Source organism: Sturnus vulgaris, chromosome 1 (assembly GCF_052056855.1).
Source record: "Sturnus vulgaris isolate bStuVul1 chromosome 1, bStuVul1.hap1, whole genome shotgun sequence".
Classification (NCBI taxonomy): Eukaryota; Metazoa; Chordata; class Aves; order Passeriformes; family Sturnidae; genus Sturnus; species Sturnus vulgaris.
The window spans coordinates 120,161,350-120,180,217 of NC_142243.1; the positions used below are offsets into that span (position 1 = coordinate 120,161,350).

Below are 18,868 nucleotides of genomic sequence, written 5' to 3' on the forward strand. Positions count from 1 at the left end.
ATGAACACGTTGGCTGGTGTCAAAAAACCACAAAAATGTAACCCCTCCGATGTGTTACAGGTGCAACAGCTGTCTAAAAAAGAAATAGAAGATCTTCTTCGAAAGGGGGCATATGGTGCACTGATGGATGAGGAAGATGAAGGGTCTAAGTTTTGTGAAGAGGATATTGATCAGATTCTCTTAAGGCGAACACACACAATTACTATTGAATCTGAAGGAAAGGGCTCAACATTTGCAAAGGTATGCATTGACATTCAGCCATTCTGTGACCAGAATAGATGGAAGTATATTAAATTGCCTTCTGTGTCAATTTATTTTTTCAGTGTACTTGTCTTTTTTCTTTCTTGACTCAACCTCTGCCTAAGTATTATATTCACTAGTGAAAAACAGGTCTTCTTCATAGTATGCAGTTAAGAAATCAATCCACGTATTTTTACTTTTACTAGGCTAGTTTTGTTGCATCTGGGAACAGGACAGACATTTCTTTGGATGACCCTAATTTTTGGCAGAAGTGGGCAAAGAAAGCTGAGCTGGATATCGATGCTCTAAATGGAAGGGTAAGAGCTTTATGACTCTTTCTAGTACAATTAAATCCAAGTTCCCCCTAACTCCCCTTTCTAAATTTATACATTTTCCCTTTAATTTTAGAACAACCTAGTTATTGATACACCAAGAGTAAGGAAGCAAACCAGACTCTACAGTGCAGTCAAAGAGGATGAACTGATGGAGTTTTCAGACCTGGAAAGCGATTCTGAGGAAAAGCCTAGCACAAAGCCCCGTAGGCCTCAGGACAAATCACAAGGTTATGCAAGAAGTGAATGTTTCAGGGTGGAGAAGAACTTACTGGTTTATGGGTAAGACATGCAAATAAAGTATACTAATTGTGGCTAAAGATCTGAAAATAAATTTTATGTAGTAAATAACTCATCCTTCTCTTGGACACATTCAATAGTACCATGCTGTATAATGCCAGTCAGATTTGGTTTTGGTTGCTATATATATAAGTTGTGCTTATATGTGTTACTTAGTTTAAAGTATCTGTGTCACAGATGGCTGTGAGCTCACTGGTAAGATAAGTGGTTTTGTGATGACAGAATATTTGTTTCTAGTTTCTCAGTGTAAAGAATTCTTGAGTTAATGAGTTTTAACCTCTCTTTTCTAAGTGTTGAAGAGAGTAATAGTGTATTTGTAAAGAACAAAATGGTTTTGAAATCAACGGTCAATCTATTTTTTGTCACCCTTTAAATTCAAATATTTGATACTTGATATTTCTCCCATTGAGTGTGCTAATTTGAATTTAATCTCTTTGCAAGTAGGTAGCTATATTTGACTTCTAACATGAAGGCCTGCAGAATGACTGTATTTTAGAAATAAGTGTATAACAGTTGCTAGTAATGGGTTTCTGGATCAAAATAGTAATGGTTCCTCAAATCCCATGATTGTAGGAATTGGTTGAGTTTCCTATTTGCAGCTTACTGGGACCTTTAGAGTTAAACATATGTACTTTATTAATTTGAGTGTAGTTCAATTGCAGCTTTACGAGCAGTGAACTTATTGCCTGCTCTGTAAAATAAACATTCTTAACTCTTTGGTGCTGGAGGTTGGATCCCCTGACATAACCTGCAAATGCAAAATGCATTAGTGCTAACACAGGAGGTCCCAAGTTGCTTGATACCAGGAGTTAAATTGAAAGTCACAAATTAAAATACCAGTACTCTGGCTGTTGTATTGAACATATTTTTCTTATAGCTGGGGTCGGTGGACTGACATCCTCTCACATGGGCGCTATAAACGTCAGCTAACAGAGCAAGATGTGGAAACCATCTGCCGGACTATCCTGGTGTATTGTCTTAATCATTACAAAGGGGATGAAAATATCAAAAGTTTCATCTGGGATCTGATCACTCCAACTGCAGATGGGCAAACTCGAGCTTTGGTTAATCATTCCGGTATGTCTACCACAATCAAATAATGATGCTAGTAAATAGGAAAGAATTGCTTCAGTCGTGCTATGTATTTGGTTTAAACTATAGCCATTCTGACATGTCGTAGGATCTTGTCAGATTTTATGAGTAAGGTGGGCTTTGACTTGGTCTGTACTTAAAGGGGAAGTCTCCCTCAGACACTTTGTAGAATGCAGTGCTCTTTCCTTTAAATCAGTTTTAAACAAATATTCCAGCATAATTTTTTGCTGGCACCTACTGCTGGGTTTAATCTCTTTTAAATTGCCATAAATCAGAATGCTTGTTTCCTTACGGCCATTTAGATTCATGAGAGTTTTTACGAGAAATATTTATATAACACCATTTTCTGGCTAGCACTATGAATTTTTGAAATCTTCACACCTAAATTTGCATGAAAGTTTTGGTTGATTTTGTTACTTGCAATTTTCTGTACTGAATTACATTGCTGTTCAGTTTTTGGTGGTTGTGTTGCTCACAAAGTAATGAATACTTAGCTTTAAATGTATGTTTGTAGTGTTATTTGGGAGTGAAGAGCTTTTCTATTCAGATTGTGTAAGAAATATTGGGGGGTTTTCTAGGTCTGTCTGCACCAGTGCCCAGAGGGAGGAAAGGGAAGAAAGTAAAAGCCCAGAGTTCACAGCCAATGCTGCAAGATGCTGATTGGCTTACAACCTGCAATCCAGATGTATTATTTCAAGAAGACAGCTATAGGAAACATCTCAAACATCACTGTAATAAGTAAGTACTAATAAATGTTTCATTTAGAGGTTTGGGATTTTTTTTTTTTAACTACATACTTTTGAAAAGTCCACAACTTCATTTGGATCTATTTAATAGAACACAGGGCCATTTAAGAGGATGTAACGGCCATTATTACTTTTTAATTTGGGGATAATCATCTTAACAGATATCTGGATACTTCTGTAAGCTCTTTATGACAGATCAGCATAGTTCTGAAGAAAAGTATTCTCTACTTATTAAATAAGAATGGAATCAGATAAGGTTATTTTTTACCATAGAAGGACTATATTCCTATACTAAGTCTATTTCACATGATAATTGGCTACATTTAAACAAAAGCTGTTTGTTTCTTACCTTCTTGGGGAGTCCCTCAGACTGGTATTTAAAGTTCTGTTCCATAGATGTTAAACTCATATATCCAGTTCTTAGTTTTGGGAGTTTCATGTAGCAGTTCACCTATATGTGGGCGTATCTTTTCTCTTCATTCTTTCTCTCCCTTCCTCTCTTGCTCCCTCAGAGAATATTTTCTTATATATAATATATATATAAATAGGCATTAATATAATATATGATAAATATGCAGAATATTTATTCCTTCTCCTTTGAGATGAAATTTCTTACCAAACTCTTTTACCTGAATTGATTTGTCCTGATTTGATTTTTGAAATTCTAAACATGTTACTAAACCAAAAGCCTTTGGGGATAAAGGTCATTGTATATAATGCTTTATTGTTTCATGAATATCTCTTAAGAGTCTTTCTTACATATTTTCTGGCTTTTGTTTTGTGGTATCTTATTTTTGTGTCAGCTTTCTTTGATGCCGTCTCAGTTTCGCTTACTATATTCGCCATAAAGACACTGAACCTTGTCCTAAAAATACTGTGTTTTAGAACTGGGGGACATGGTTGATTGCTTTGGGGATTTTGGGATGTTTGGTTTTGTTTTTAAATTTCTGCTCTTCATTGTATATATATCATACAGTTGTAATGCAGTGTTACTGAAAGGTCATCATTACTTTTGTGGTTTGAATATGTATTGTGTCTCATTAATACTGTTTAGTGCAAAGATAGTATTGATTTGAAAAGTACCTGTGGGCTGTCAATAGGGGGTGTGATGTGAAGGAGGAAAGGCATTTTAGGGGTTTATTAGCTCATTTCCAGATGCTAACCAAGCTTAATTCTTAGCTGATGACAACAGATACTCACAGAATTATGTTAGTGAGTGCACTTCCAAATAAACTGCTTTCTGATTTTTCTGTTACTCGGGTCTGTTATTACATTTCCCTTGCTCTTAAAGTAATAAAAGTATTTCCTGTAACATTATTTTAATCTCTTAGGTAACATGTCTTCATTACTAGCTATATCAGTTTGCAGATCTGCAGACTTAAATTAATTTTTAAAATACTGCTTCTTTAATAATACAATACAACAATTACAAGGACTGGGAAGACTGGTAAATACACAAGAATGTTTTCAGTTGCTATATTTTTCCTTCACTTCCCAGATTCACCAGGACTAAATGAATTGTAGAAGCCACATGTTTTTAGCACAGGTAAAATCAAACAGAGGTGGAGCTAGTTAATCTGAATAATTTCCTTTGAAAGGTACCAGTTGAAGCTGGCTTTTTAAGAATTGGTGTCCTTTCCTAAAGTACTATGTATGCTAGTTTAATGCATAGGACTCCTGAAAGGTGCAAAGAGCCTCTGGTTTTTGGTTTATCTTGGGTTTTATTTCGTGCTTCTCCTCTTTGGCTTGATGTAACAGCTGTTATTGCTTAATACTAAGATGATAGAGACTCTCAACAGCTTATTTACATAGCCACACAGGGAGCAGGGACACCTTACTGGTCCCAGTCACTGTGCATACAGAAAGAAGCATGTCTGACATGTTTTGAATTGCAGACATGACCTTCATTCAAATCCCTGTTCTTCCGAGGTTTGATTGAATAACACGTGTGAAACCGGGTATTGCTCCAGTTGCATCTGATCTCTAACAAGGAGCTCTCAAAACTGGTGGTGGTCTAAATTTTTCATGCAAGTGGGTGATCAGATTACTGCTTCCCTGGTCACCCTTGCTGTTCCAGGAGCAGCAGCAATTCAACAGTTGCTGTGATGGATTTGGGTACAGTGAGAGGGCAGGCTGAGTAATCTCCATCTTAGCTGGTACTGGTTTTACTTCATGAACCAGGCAGCAGGGGGTGCCCTGAATTGGGTAAACATAGGAGAGCAGGATTATTTTCAGGTGGATACTTTTTCTACAGAAGTGACCTCTTTTCTAGTCTCCTTGAAAAGCCAGTCTGCCATTCTCTCTCCTTCCAGCTTCGAGAGTGGTCACAACATCCGACTGTGCTTCCAAAACCGACTGCAGTATTGCAGAAATGGGGAAAAATAAACTTGGCAATGAAGATTTTTCACTTCCTTGTAACAGTTAGGTTGTGCGTAGGTAAAATTTAATAGCAGTTCAAACTATAAAGAGTAAAAATAGTTAATATCTCCCAAGGGAAATGGGGGATTATTTTTCCCCCCATTCACAGAAGCAAAAAGTTGTATAATCTGAAAAACCTGACATTCCATATTGAGGGTTTATTGTAAGGTAGTAAAACCAGATTTTATATCTCGTTTATTCCTACAACTTCTGATGTGCTTCCAAAAATGGTATTAAGGCAGCAGCTGAGGAAATTTTATGAGATAATGAAGCAGAACAGTTACTGAAAGCCATCTGCTCAGTTGTTTACAAACTTGCTTCAATACTTCAGAGGCAGTGGTAGAGTACGTGTCTAAACTTCACAAGCTGCACTAGGTAGAACTAAATGAAATGCGCCGGGGCCGGGCTGAGCTGGGTCCCTCTCTGTGCAGTGTAAGCAGTTGCCAGGCAGGCCTGTTGGAAGCCAGCAGAAAGCACCACACAGAGGTGATTATGTGCCACCATCTGTCACGCTTCAAGCCTACCATACAGCATGGCTAATCAGCCTTGGCAGGATGATGGATGAACAGCAGCAGCTGCCAAAAGCCACTGTTGGCAAACAGTCCTGAAGTTAAGAACTTTTTCCCCCCTCTGCCTTCCTCTCCAGGGTCCTGCTGCGTGTCCGCATGCTCTACTATCTACGACAAGAAGTTATAGGGGACCAAGCAGACAAGATCTTAGAGGGTGCTGACTCAAGGTTAGTGCAAGTGCAGGTTTATTTTTTGCTTTATGACTCTGACTTTTGTAAAGCACACATACTAAAATAATGCAGCGTTTAAAGGTGGTCATGCTTTATATCTCTTATGTGTCTGTTCTCAAGCAGCCTTATTATTTGATCAAGCTCAGTGGGTAATTTTCTTGGGGGGGGGAAATGACAGAAGTGGATTTGCAGTTCTGCTAATATTGAGGGATTATTCTATCTCAATTTAAAAAATTAAAAAAATACTAAGAACTTAAATGAATCATATTTAGATAACCATATGACTCCCAAAATAGCCTAATGTTGTGGAGGGAGTTGTTGTTTGTTGTGGGTTTTTTGGTTGATTAATTTTTTTGTTGCTTGTTTGTTTAACCATCCTAATTATTTTTAAGGGTATTTCAATTTCTGTACTAGGTTTTGGGGTGGTTTTCCAGCTCAAAAGTTATATTTACAGAACAGCATAAACCACTTATGTTTTTTTAGGAGTTTTGTTTTGTTTTGTTTTGTTTTGTTTTGTTTTGTTTTGTTTTGTTTTTAACCTTTGTCCAGTATTACCTTTGAGAATGTATATAATGCTGTCTTCACAGTGAAGTAGATATATGGATACCTGAGCCATTCCATGCCGAAGTTCCTGCAGACTGGTGGGATAAAGAGGCAGATAAATCCCTTTTAATTGGAGTATTTAAACACGGTAAGTGATGTCTCACTCTCAACAAAACTCAGTTGTAAAGCTTTCAGTGTGTAGGACTGTTCAGTCATAATATTAACAAGTATTGTTCCAAAGAACTGTTGGCTTGTATCTCCCTTTTTTCTTGCCTGCATTAAAAACCTAATATGAGCTGTAAATATCAGATGCTGTTTTTAAATGTTTGCAGAACATTTGAGAAGAAAACATTACTTTCTTGGCTGTAAATAAAACAAAGCCATATTTGTTTAAATAATAGCCAAATAGTAAGATAGATCTCCATAAACTTTGCTTCCAGCACTGCTTCACTTGCTAACTCTGCCAACCAGTGTCAAAGTGGACGGTGGGCTTAACCTCTGCTATTAATCTGTACAAGTGCCTCCTGGGCTTTGTTCCAAGCAATATTTCACAAATGTCAGTGTTGAGAACTCCCGGCTCCCTTGAGTGGGATGCAGCCTTGTTAACTTTGAAAGGCTGGGGATGCAGAGCTGGCATGATATATACAGTGAGCGATTCCTGATTATAATCCCAATTCTCTGGAGGTCGCAGAGGTATTCTCAGCAGCCCAGCCTGACTAAAGGGGAGAATGATGGCTTATAAAACCTTTCATGATTACAGTTTGGCTTGAGGCTCTACAGCAGTTAGGAGCAGTGTGTTGTAGTACAAATCCTAATTGAATTGTGCTGTTCTGCCTATGTACAGCAGCTCTGTGTTGTGGGCTCAGCTGAGGCAAGTCTAGTCTAAAAATCATTTTCCTGCAGTGCACTGTTGGGATCTGCCATTTTCCATCTAGTCAACTTGGGCAGTAAAAAAGCAAACAGCAGTTTGAAAACCATAGAGGGAACAGTGTCATCTTACTGACATGCATCATCCTAAACCTAATGAGACAGGTTCGTTGGCCTTACGTATAACCCATGTATACAGCATTTTTGCAGCCTATATTGAGGGTTCCAGCAGGGCTGGAGCTATTGAAAATATGTGTATGTGTGTGTCTGTGCACTTTCATTTGCGTCTGAGTGTTTCCACTGGCGAGTATTGAATGTCAAGAACCACTGTGAAAGTCATATTGGAAACTTAAAGAAATTTTTTGCTTGTGACAGATTTTTACCTTATAACGAAATGAAATTTGATGCTTTCTTCACTATCTTATATGTGTTAATGTTATTGATGGGAAAATGTTTCTGTGCTGTTGGAATTTACCAACATGAACAGGTTTTTTTACATGAATTAAATGTTTCCAGCATGGTGACATCTCCTTTGTTTTATTTAAAAATAAATTTATGAATCCAGAAAATTGTACTTCTTCTGCCTAGACCTGTTCTATTCACAGCTGGTCATAGCTTTTAAAAAAGCATTTTTCTCCCACTCTGCACACAGGTTATGAGAAGTACAATTCTATGAGAGCTGATGCAACACTGTGCTTTCTAGAACGGGTTGGCATGCCTGATGCAAAGGCCATAGCTGCTGAACAGAGAGGGACAGACATGTTAGCAGATGGCGGTGATGGGTAAGGAGGACATGAAAAAATTAATAAACTTTATCAGCATTGTATATGTTGGCATGGGTTCATATGTCATGTTATACTTACATGTTGCCTGAGGATATGAAGTGATCATATGATGTACAAAGTACATAGATTTGTTTACACATTTGAGCATGAAATACGAATGTGTAACTTGGTACACTGTACTGATGGCTTTTGTAGCTTTTTTGCTTTGGTCCAGAAAATTTGCCCCCTCTCAAAACCAGTATTTTCTTGAAAATATTTTAAAAATGTTTTAAAAATATTTTATAGGGGTGAATTTGACAGAGAGGATGAAGATCCAGAATATAAGCCAACCAGAACTCCTTTCAAGGATGAAATTGATGTAAGAATTCACACTTTTCTGTACTTACAAATATGTACAATTATAATTGATTATCCATATTTATTTTAATGTGTGTTTTTTAAGTTTGAGAGCTACCAGATAAACACACATTACAAAGATTGTTTGTTGCTGTGTTTGAGAGATGACATATTTTTCTTCTCAAATTATGACACATGGTCAAAACTGAAACCTAAATTAATTTCTGTCTTCTCCCCAAGGAATTTGCAAACTCACCTCCAGAAGACAAAGAGGAGTCCATAGAATTACACCCAAGTAAGACTATAGCAAAAAAATGTAAAAGGCAAAAAGGGATAGTTTAGTGAAAGGTGGACTGTTTGTATTACCACATGAGGGGATAGAGGATATGTTTTGGGACAATATCACAGAAAGCTTTTTGCTGCCAAATCTCTTCATGCTTCACATTTTTCAAAACAATTGCATACTGTCTTTGAATAATCCACATTATGGTTCTCTGGATTTCTAATTACATAGTAGAAACCATGATGATAAAGACCGGATGTTTCATAATGCAGCCGTTGATGGTTTTGCCGAGATAATCTTGGAAGTTACAAATATGTTGTTTCCTCAGTATGGAGGAAAATTGCCAAGTTTAAGTGAGAATAATAAAGTGGGAAATGATAAGCATAGGTGTTTCCTCAGAAGCAGAATGATCTTAGTAATGTATTTAAAGATGCATTGCATTAATTTAAATACTTAGAGTGTTCATAATATGTTTGCATTTGTAACATCGAATCATAGTGCTTGATGGTTATCTCTAAATGCTTCATAAGCATTTCTGACTTCTTAGAGTTGGATGGTTTGATTCTGTTTTTTATCTCTTACCAGTAGTTATCCTGTTTCTAATTCATTATGCACCAGTATTAGTTGCACATATTCTTATCTGATAAAACAGGAATCCAGCTATAGCCATAGAAACTTCGAAATGTTCAGTGTTGGTTTTGCAGTGCAAATACTCCTTTTTTCTTAGACAAGCACAGTGAAAGCAACGCTGAGTTAGGGCAACTCTACTGGCCCAACACTTCAACCCTGACTACCCGTCTGCGTCGCCTCATTACTGCCTATCAGCGCAGCTATAAAAGGCAACAAATGAGGCAAGAGGCACTAATGAAGACTGACCGCAGGAGACGTCGGCCTCGAGAAGAAGTGAGGGCACTGGAGGCAGAAAGGGAAGCTATAATAACTGAGAAACGACAAAAGTGAGTTTCCCAGTGCTATCTTTCTTTAAATCTTATTTGAGCTCTTTTGTCACCCACACCAGTCTTTTGTTTTGATAGAATAAACTAAGGGGGTTTTGGGGCTTCTAAACATTCTAAACATGTTTGGACTCTTATCTATCCAGTGGCCTCACTTCTCTTGCTTCTTCCTTGACTAGATGGACAAGAAGAGAAGAAGCCGATTTTTATCGTGTGGTATCTACTTTTGGAGTTATTTTTGATCCTGTAAAACATCAGTTTGAATGGAATCAATTCAGAGCATTTGCCAGGCTTGACAAAAAGTCAGATGAAAGCTTGGAGAAGTATTTTAATGGCTTTGTGAATATGTGTAGACGAGTGTGCCGAATGCCAGTCAAACCAGATGATGGTAAGTTTTAACTGACTCTGGAAATCAGCATGAATATTGTGAGACTGGTGTAATGATTGTGGAATGGGTGTGCATTCAATCCGTGTTAAACAGTACAACTTGGTGTCCTTGCAGAACCTCCCGATCTTTCCACGCTGATTGAGCCCATCACAGAGGAGCGCGCTTCTAGAACTTTATATCGCATCGAGCTGCTGCGCAAGATCCGGGAACAGGTTCTCCATCACCCGCAGCTGGGGGAGAGGCTGAAGCTTTGCCAGCCAAGTCTGGACCTGCCAGAGTGGTGGGAGTGTGGTAAACATGATAAAGACTTACTGATTGGTGCTGCTAAACATGGAGTCAGTAGGACAGATTATCACATTCTGAATGATCCTGAACTCTCTTTTCTTGAGGCTCACAAAAACTTTGCTCAAAACAGAGGGACAGGTAATGCAAATACTGTCTCTTCTGTAAACCCTCTGGGTGCTGGCTGCAGTCAAACACCCCCAATTGTCCCTTCCACACCAGTACAAGAAGAAAAGACTACAGAACAAACAGAGTCTAAAGTTGAAGGGTCTGAAATTCCAGCAGCCAAAGAAAAGTCTGAAATCAAAGAGGAGACAGATACTACAGATAAGGACACTAAACCGGACTGCGATGCTGAGGCTGAGCCTGGCTCTGTTAAATGTGAATTGAAAGACATAGAAATGAGTACAGATGTAGATCCAAAGTCTATTTCTGAGAAAGGTTCAGAAGAAGATGAAGAGGAGAAACTGGAAGATGATGATAAATCAGAAGAATCCTCCCAACCTGAAGGTAATACATTGGTCAGATCAGTTCTGTATGCTTAACACAAGCCCCACAGCTGTTGTAGTTCGTGCCAGCTGGTAAGTGGCACACAGGGTGACATTATGGAGTATGGGATGGGCTACATGTAGCAGTTCCTCTGCCCTTCTACGTATCAGGTGGCTAAATAAGCTTTCATAAGAACCATCCAGCATCAACAGGGTATTCCCCCACAAGGGATGATGTCCAGGCTTGCTCACTGAGCCAATAAGCATGGTCTCTGTGCCAAATGTGGAAGGCTGGGGCTCTGCTGTAGTAATTACTGAACAAAAGCCCGAGTTAGAAATGTTGTGTCAAGCCTGGTTGCCTTTGCCTATCTAGCTGGGTAGATACTGGATGTTAATGCCTGGTCATGATTGTTATTCAGCAGGAGCAGTTTCTCAGGGTAAGAATTTTGATGAAGAAAGCAATGCCTCCATGAGTACCGCAAGGGATGAAACACGCGATGGATTCTACATGGAAGACGGGGATCCCTCTGTGGTTCAGCTGCTTCATGAGAGAACGTTTGCCTTCTCATTCTGGCCTAAGGTTCGTTAGGGGTAGAAAGATATGTGTCTCTTTTAATTTAAATAAAATACGGGAAATGTGCTTGCAAAGTAACAGTGAGCTTTGTGTGATACTGCACTTCTGGCGGGCAAGAGACCTTTTTCTGTGAATGATTTGTGGAATGGCACTTTTTTCTTCAAGTTCGTACGAACTAGCATAAGAAATGAAAGAAATTGCTATTTTTTGTAAAACAGTGTCATTTTGTAAAATAATGGACTGCTGACAGACATGAATTCTTCATAGGGTCCGTAGCTTTTGTCAGCAGAGTCCCACCTCTTGCAGCACTGTACAGTTTTGAATTGGGCATTTTTCCTGCAGAGCAATCTGCAGAATTGAGAACAGAGACTTTAAAAGATCACCTTTTTATTTTGGGGTGAGGAGATTGTAGGGAAGAGTTTTGGTGACCTACATGATCTAAGCCATTATGTAATGTTGACAGATGTAATTGTATTAAGGTATCCTGCAAACATAAGCAGCAGTTTTAGATAGAATAAAGCTGTGTCTTATTTTGATAACAATGCAGAAAATTACCTAATATAAAATGTTTTTAAAAATACAAAGCTGTAACCTTGTAATAAATCCATACTTAATTTAGTACTCTCCTTTGCAGTAAGGGGAGAGAGAAAAATAAAGTAGTAATAGTCTTAAGCTTACTAATCGCCATAACAGAGCCATCTGGTTGGGGCAGGGAGGGGGAAGGGGGTAGCAGGGCAAGAGAACCTTGCTCTTAATAGGCTTATTTCTGGGGAAAGCAAGCAGTCTGTTGCAGCTGCTGAGATTTGCTAGTGGCTTTTGCACTGTTTCGCTGTTCAGGAAGCTAACTGATGCTCATATTCCCTAACCAGCAGTATTTCATAGAGTTTCAAAGTTTCTACTACTTCAGACAGGTTAGTGTAGAATGTGCTTAAATAGTGAAATGGAAAAAAATCAAATAATGCTCCTCTTCTCTGTCTTCAGCAAGTATATTTGGAAACATGGGCAAAAATCTTATTCTAGTCATAGTGTGAAAGTAGAACGGAAAATCCTTGATCTGTATAGGTTCAGCATAAGTAGACTAATAAACATAATTAGAGATTTTTAGTGTACACGCTTCAGTGAAATTTGAAGTGATAATGGGCGTGGAATGAAAATTGACATTCATTAGATGTCCCTAGGTTGGTGCCCGTTTCATAATGTTGAACTTTATTAATAGTGACGCTAATGAGGATCCACTTCCTAGGACAGAATTGCAGATCCAGCCTCTTGGATCTTGAGAACTGCAGCATTTATATACTGATTGCAGATGTGTTTATTTTCCCTTCCTAACTGTTGATGTTGCTAACTACTGAAGTTTTGTAAAACAACAGTGAGTTTCTATTAAATTTTTCAATTAGTCCATTGTCATACAGAATTACAGAATTGGTCTGTCTTTTCTCCTTCCCCTCACAATATAAATGCAGCTTTAAAATCCTATTAAAGTTTTATTCTACAAAATTGTGTTGGCTTCTTGCAAGGTAATCAGTTTATCCCTAACATGCAAGAATAGTTGTTTCTGAATGTCTTCCTTACACTCTGGAAGCTGGACTGTGTCATAAGACTCATTTGAGTTTAAAAGGTGATGTTTACACTGAAGGTTCATTACATACTTTTCCTTTATGCAGGACCGAGTAATGATCAACCGATTAGACAACATCTGTGAAGCAGTGCTGAAAGGGAAGTGGCCAGTAAATAGGCGCCAGATGTTTGATTTCCAGGGGCTCATACCTGGGTACACTCCAACAGCTGTGGACAGCCCTCTACAGAAAAGGAGCTTTGCAGAGCTCTCCATGGTTGGTCAAGCCAGCGTCAGTGGCAGTGAAGATCTCACTGCTTCTCCTCAGTTATCAAAGGCAAGGCAGCAGCATTCTCTTTTTTACATAAAACATTTCATCTTGCATGAGCTTCTCTTGCATAATAGAAAATAAACCAGCATGAATAAAATAGGAAAAACATAAAAGTGTTTCTTTGAATAAAATGAAGGCTTTGTTTTCAGAGTTACATGTTTGGAGTTTTATTTTGAACTCAGTGTAGCAAACAGAGCTTTGCTAATGTTTGGAAATGCTCATTTTTTTATTAGGAAGATGCACTCAATTTATCAGTTCCACGTCAGAGGAGGAGGAGACGAAGAAAGATTGAAATTGAGGCTGAGAGAGCTGCCAAGAGGAGAAATCTTATGGAAATGGTTGCCCAGTTACGTGAGTCTCAGGTGGTCTCAGAAAATGGACAAGAAAAGGTTGTAGATTTATCAAAGGCCTCACGAGAGGCAACAAGTTCTACCTCAAATTTTTCATCTGTTACTTCAAAGTTTATCTTGCCTAATGTCTCCACACCCGTGTCTGATGCCTTTAAAACTCAAATGGAGCTGCTGCAAGCAGGTCTTTCACGCACACCCACAAGGCATCTACTAAATGGCTCTTTAATAGATGGAGAACCACCCATGAAGAGGAGGAGAGGAAGGAGGAAAAATGTAGAAGGGCTTGATCTGTTATTTATGAGCAACAAACGGACATCGTTGACTGTAGTAAGAGCACTACCTTTTTCCTTTTGTCTCATTTTTGTTCTTCTCTCTGTGGTACTTCCTGAATGTGTTTTAGGTCTTATTATACTCTCCCTAACAGAAACATACGGTTTTTGTCCAAACAGGTTTTTCTTTGTTTAGAGCTGTTAATTCTTTTTGAACCAAACAAAATATGCACATCAAGATTTAACTCTAGCAAATCATAGCTGTTTTAGGTAGCTTGTACTTTCAAAATTACTCACCTTTTTTTTTTTTTTTTTTCAAAATATACTTCTAACAATATATATTTTGAGGCTTAAATATGTCTTTCTTGATGTGTTGTAAAGGGAGGGTCTTGAAGAATCTTGGAGGACATTTGCTGGAAATGCAAAAAAACTGTTTTGCCTTTAGTACGATGTTCTTTGTTGTTCAAGGATGTAAAATTTACAAAATTCCTTGATGCAATGCTACTATTTTATGCAGTATGAGTATTTAGACCCCATTACTCTTGTGTATGCAAAATCTTGAACATTTCACCTTAGTCAGTCCCTGAGATTATTTCTCTAGCTGTTCTTGAGCAAGGAAGACTAATAGAGATGTGAATATTTTCAGGAGGATGCTGAAGTGACCAAAGCTTTTGAAGAAGATATGGAAGCCCTACCAGCAAGGAACATTCCATCTCCTGGTCAATTAGACCCAGACACTCGCATCCCTGTAATCAATCTAGAGGATGGGACCAGGCTGGTGGGAGAGGATGCCCCGAAAAACAAGGATCTAGTTGAATGGCTTAAGTTGCATCCTACTTACACTGTAGATATGCCAAGTTATGTACCAGTAAGTATGTGATTCTAAAAGCTTTGTTCTATTGGATTAATACAAAAGTTAGTTTTACGCATGTCAGGCTGAATTTCCTCACGTTGGGCATAGTAATTTGATTTTGTAGCTTTTTAACAGAAGTTTTCTCTTTATTCACCACTCCTGTTTTATCCATACCCAAGTGACATTGAGATGCTTGATTTGCTTTTCCTTTCTTCGTATTTGTATATTATAGCATGTTAGAACCATGTTTGTCAAGTTCTGCAGAATTTCTTCATCTGATACAAAAAAAAAATTATTCTCATGTAATCTTAGAGTAAAGTAATGGATCTCTTCTTAAAATTGTTGTGAGGAGGGGTACCGTGATTGGTGATTTTTGTCAAGAAATGAAAAGCTAAAAAGAAATAAATTTCTCTTCTTTTCAGAAGAGTGCAGATGTGCTGTTTTCCCCATTTCAGAAGCCGAAACAAAAACGACACAGATGTCGAAACCCTAATAAACTGGATATAAACACCTTGACAGGAGAAGAAAGGGTACCTGTTGTAAATAAACGAAATGGAAAGAAGGTAAAAATTAAGTTACTGCAGTTGAGGTCTTTAATAATTTCTTTGCATATGGAAAGCAGGTTTTCTACTCCAAGCTTTCTCTTTAAAAGTTTAAGATTTTGGCACCAGCAGTTTTTCTTACTGGATTGTGCCACCTGGTTCCTTTAATTTCTTCTTTGCTCTTCTGATACATCATATTAATCACCTAAGTGAATAACTCTCACTTTTTGAACCTATATAGCACATTTTGTCATTAGATACAAAATTTATTACCAGACCTGCCTAAGCTGCAGCACTTTACTGGCTTTTTTTAAAACATGATTTTTTTCTATCGAGGTATCACTAGCTGGTTTCTGTGTAGTTTATCCAGTAAACTGAAAGTCTTTGCTGCTGTCCTTCAGAGATGAAAGCGTGCAGATAGAAGATGTCCATGTAACTAGTTATTTAATGGTTTTGTTGTTGGGTTTTTTTTCATTTTTTTTTTCATTTTTTGCATTAGATGGGTGGAGCTATGGCCCCTCCAATGAAGGACTTGCCAAGATGGCTGGAAGAAAATCCTGAGTTTGCTGTTGCTCCAGATTGGACTGACATTGTTAAACAGTCTGTAAGTGAAACTCTCTTTCAGTGCATCACTGTAGGTTATAGCACAGAAAAGTTGAAGGCTGTGTAAATTGATTATTAAGTCCTTATCTCATAGCTGGTTTTGAGAAAATTGTGGTGTCTGTGTAGGAGTTACCCAGCTCAGTTGGGAGTGGTGATAGAAGGCTGCTGCAGAATGGGATTGCAATACACTCAAAAAATCAGCTACAGTTAAGGCAGCCTTCAGCATTTGTTTTGCATTATTTTTTCTTATAAGTAACAATCCTTAAAAAACACAGGTATTTGTACATTAAGAACTAGAAAGAAAATATTTATCATATTCATAAGAAATACACACACTTGTCTCAGTAGCAGGCAGCATCAAAGGAATAGATTTTCTGCCTTTTATTTTACAACACTTGTTTGAAAATAAAGGGTAAGATTTTGCAAGTTCTCAATTTAATAGAATATTACTATTCTGAAATTCAGTACAAATTATGAAGATATAAGCTTGTAACTGCAGCATATCAGGGTGGGGTTTTTAAATGAAGTTACAGAGTTTTCAGCATATATTATTTTACTGTTGTGTTTAAATATAAAAAAATCTGTGATCTCGATTTCTTCAGCTTTCTTTACTTGTTCTACTGCCATTCACTATAGTACTAAGCTAGTCACCATTTGCCAGGGTGAAAAAACAAACCACTTTTGGAGTATGCTGAAATCCCTTCTGTTTCTTCTATCGTCATCCGTTAACTGCTGAAAGCTAAAAAAGCCAATTGAGGATCAAGCTTGTTTTTTCACTTTCCCATTTTAGGGTTTTGTTCCAGAGTCCATGTTTGACCGTCTTCTCACTGGACCTGTTGTGAGGGAGGAAGGAGCAAGCAGAAGAGGAAGAAGGCCAAAAAGTGAAATTGCCAAAGCAGCTGCAGCAGCTGCTGCTGTAGCATCAACTTCGGGAATCAACCCACTACTAATGAACAGTCTGTTTGCTGGAATGGACCTCACAAGCCTCCAGAACCTACAGAACCTGCAGTCTCTCCAGCTCGCAGGCCTCATGGGCTTTCCACCGGGGCTAGCAACAGCTGCTGCTGCTGGGGGGGATGCTAAAAATCCGGCTGCCATGTTGCCTCTGATGTTGCCAGGGATGGCAGGACTGCCCAATATGTTTGGACTAAGCGGATTGTTGAATAACCCGATAACGGCTACTACTGGAAATGCCACTACTGCTTCCGGTCAGGGAGAGACTGAGGATGGCGCTTCAAAAGGTGAAGAGAAGAAAAATGAGAATGAAGAGGAGAACAAAGACTCTGAGAAAAGCACAGACACTGTTTCTGCTACTGACTCTGCGAATGGATCTGTCAGTGCTGCTACTGCGGCGACTACCGCCACTGCCACCACTACCACCACCACCAACACTGGATTGCCCACAAACCCTCTGGCCTTCAATCCTTTCCTGCTGTCTACCATGGCTCCTGGCCTCTTCTATCCATCTATGTTTCTACCTCCAGGACTGGGAGGATTGACTCTGCCCGGTTTCCCAGCACTAGCAGGACTTCAGAATGCAGTGGGCTCCAATGAAGAGAAGGCTACTGACAAAACTGAAGGAGCTGCCTTTAAAGATGAAGAAAATCTCGAAGGCAGTGATGCAGAGGAGAGCCTTGATAAAACTGCAGATTCCTCCGTTTTAGAAGATGAAATAGCACAGGGTGAAGAATTAGACTCACTTGATGGGGGGGAAGAAATAGAAAACAATGAAAACGATGAATAACCAGTACCAGTTACAGTTAAAGTGTTTTAAACTTTTGACAAGTGGTAGTCCTACTGTTTACACTCACAGTTAATGTCCATACTTAGTTTTTATAAGCTGTTCTGTAACATAGTGTAGCAAAAAAAAAAGTTCAAGTCATGTTATACAGATGTGTCAAAAGGTATCTTGGTCATTAAGTATTGTGCAGTGCATTATTTATTATCCCTAGGAGAGATGAAATTTGAGAGGTGATCATGTCTTTTTAAGGAAATTGACATAATGCTCTGCTTTTTTTTTCTTTTGGTACCATTGGTATTATGAATTAAGCAGCAATTTGTAATCAAGTGGCACTAATAGAAGGAAGTGCTGCTTAAAGGAAGGATGAAGTTATATATTTAATTTTTTTTCTTTTTTTTTCTTTTTTTTCTTTTTTTTTTGCTGTGAAGGTCAAGATGAAATTTACCATACATATCGTACTCGCGCTTCATTTTGACTGTATGGGAGTTCACCCGCTCACATGCGCGCACACACCCACACACACACTCTCTCTCTGACAATCTTCATGATAGTGTGAATGTCTCTGTCTTGAGACACAGCAATAATAAGGCAGCTGTTGAATGTGAAGAGTACCTTTTGGAAATTAACCCACGGAGAAGGTTCTTACAGGATAAAGCTACAGTTTAATCGTCTCGTGATCTTGTAATGCACTGGTATAAACAAAAAGAAAAAAATCAGGTACCTTTTTTAAATTAAAGGACTTTGTTACTTTAGCCACAAAGCTAAACAGCATTACCTCAACTCTAAACTAGCCTTGAAGTTTACAGACATGACTTTGTAAATGTATTGTTTTTCTTTGTTGTGATGTCTTTTTATTTTTTTTTCTTTGGAAACTGCTATCATGTAAGATAAGATGTAAATTGCTGCCAACTGTAGTAATGATGCTTTTAATAAAAGTGACCCATGATATGCAGAGATGTAATTATAGAATGTAGTGTTTAGGGACATCAAAATTGATGTTCACTTTCTGTATTTGTATTTGTGGCTTTTTTATAGCATTTTCCTGCTATATTCTTTATAGATTAGTGGCTGTAAATGCTGAACTGATCGTCTTCAGGGGACTAGGCAGGAAGAGAAACCTTGAATTGCCTTCATATTTTCCACTCTAAGTAACTCTACAGAAATGCACGCTAAAATCCCTACTTTACTCCTTCAAAGGGGCATGAGAGACTGAGAATACTTTAAATGTGTTCAGCATGTGATAATGTGGTACACTAAA

At 38.2% G+C, this 18,868-nt stretch overlaps 1 protein-coding gene across 5 annotated transcripts in view; it reads left to right on the forward strand.

Moving 5' to 3' along the window:
* CHD7 (chromodomain helicase DNA binding protein 7) overlaps positions 1-18,562 on the forward strand; it is a 127,602-nt gene extending 109,040 nt beyond the window's left edge. For 2 of the 5 annotated variants that reach the window (XM_014873064.2, XM_014873066.2), the window contains exons 19-38: positions 61-240; positions 447-557; positions 649-854; positions 1,750-1,949; positions 2,543-2,702; positions 5,775-5,864; positions 6,455-6,558; positions 7,930-8,059; positions 8,348-8,420; positions 8,639-8,693; positions 9,409-9,637; positions 9,814-10,022; positions 10,137-10,814; positions 11,212-11,372; positions 13,031-13,258; positions 13,486-13,929; positions 14,518-14,739; positions 15,147-15,287; positions 15,766-15,870; positions 16,660-18,562. In XM_014873064.2, coding sequence (XP_014728550.1) covers positions 61-240; positions 447-557; positions 649-854; positions 1,750-1,949; positions 2,543-2,702; positions 5,775-5,864; positions 6,455-6,558; positions 7,930-8,059; positions 8,348-8,420; positions 8,639-8,693; positions 9,409-9,637; positions 9,814-10,022; positions 10,137-10,814; positions 11,212-11,372; positions 13,031-13,258; positions 13,486-13,929; positions 14,518-14,739; positions 15,147-15,287; positions 15,766-15,870; positions 16,660-17,613 — 4,680 coding nt within the window. In that variant the 3' untranslated portion in view covers positions 17,614-18,562. The remainder of the gene's footprint in view (positions 1-60; positions 241-446; positions 558-648; positions 855-1,749; positions 1,950-2,542; positions 2,703-5,774; positions 5,865-6,454; positions 6,559-7,929; positions 8,060-8,347; positions 8,421-8,638; positions 8,694-9,408; positions 9,638-9,813; positions 10,023-10,136; positions 10,815-11,211; positions 11,373-13,030; positions 13,259-13,485; positions 13,930-14,517; positions 14,740-15,146; positions 15,288-15,765; positions 15,871-16,659) is intronic. The other 3 variants (XM_014873067.2, XM_088175431.1, XM_014873068.2) reach the window with 3 other exon arrangements.
* The last annotated feature ends 306 nt before the right edge of the window (positions 18,563-18,868 follow it).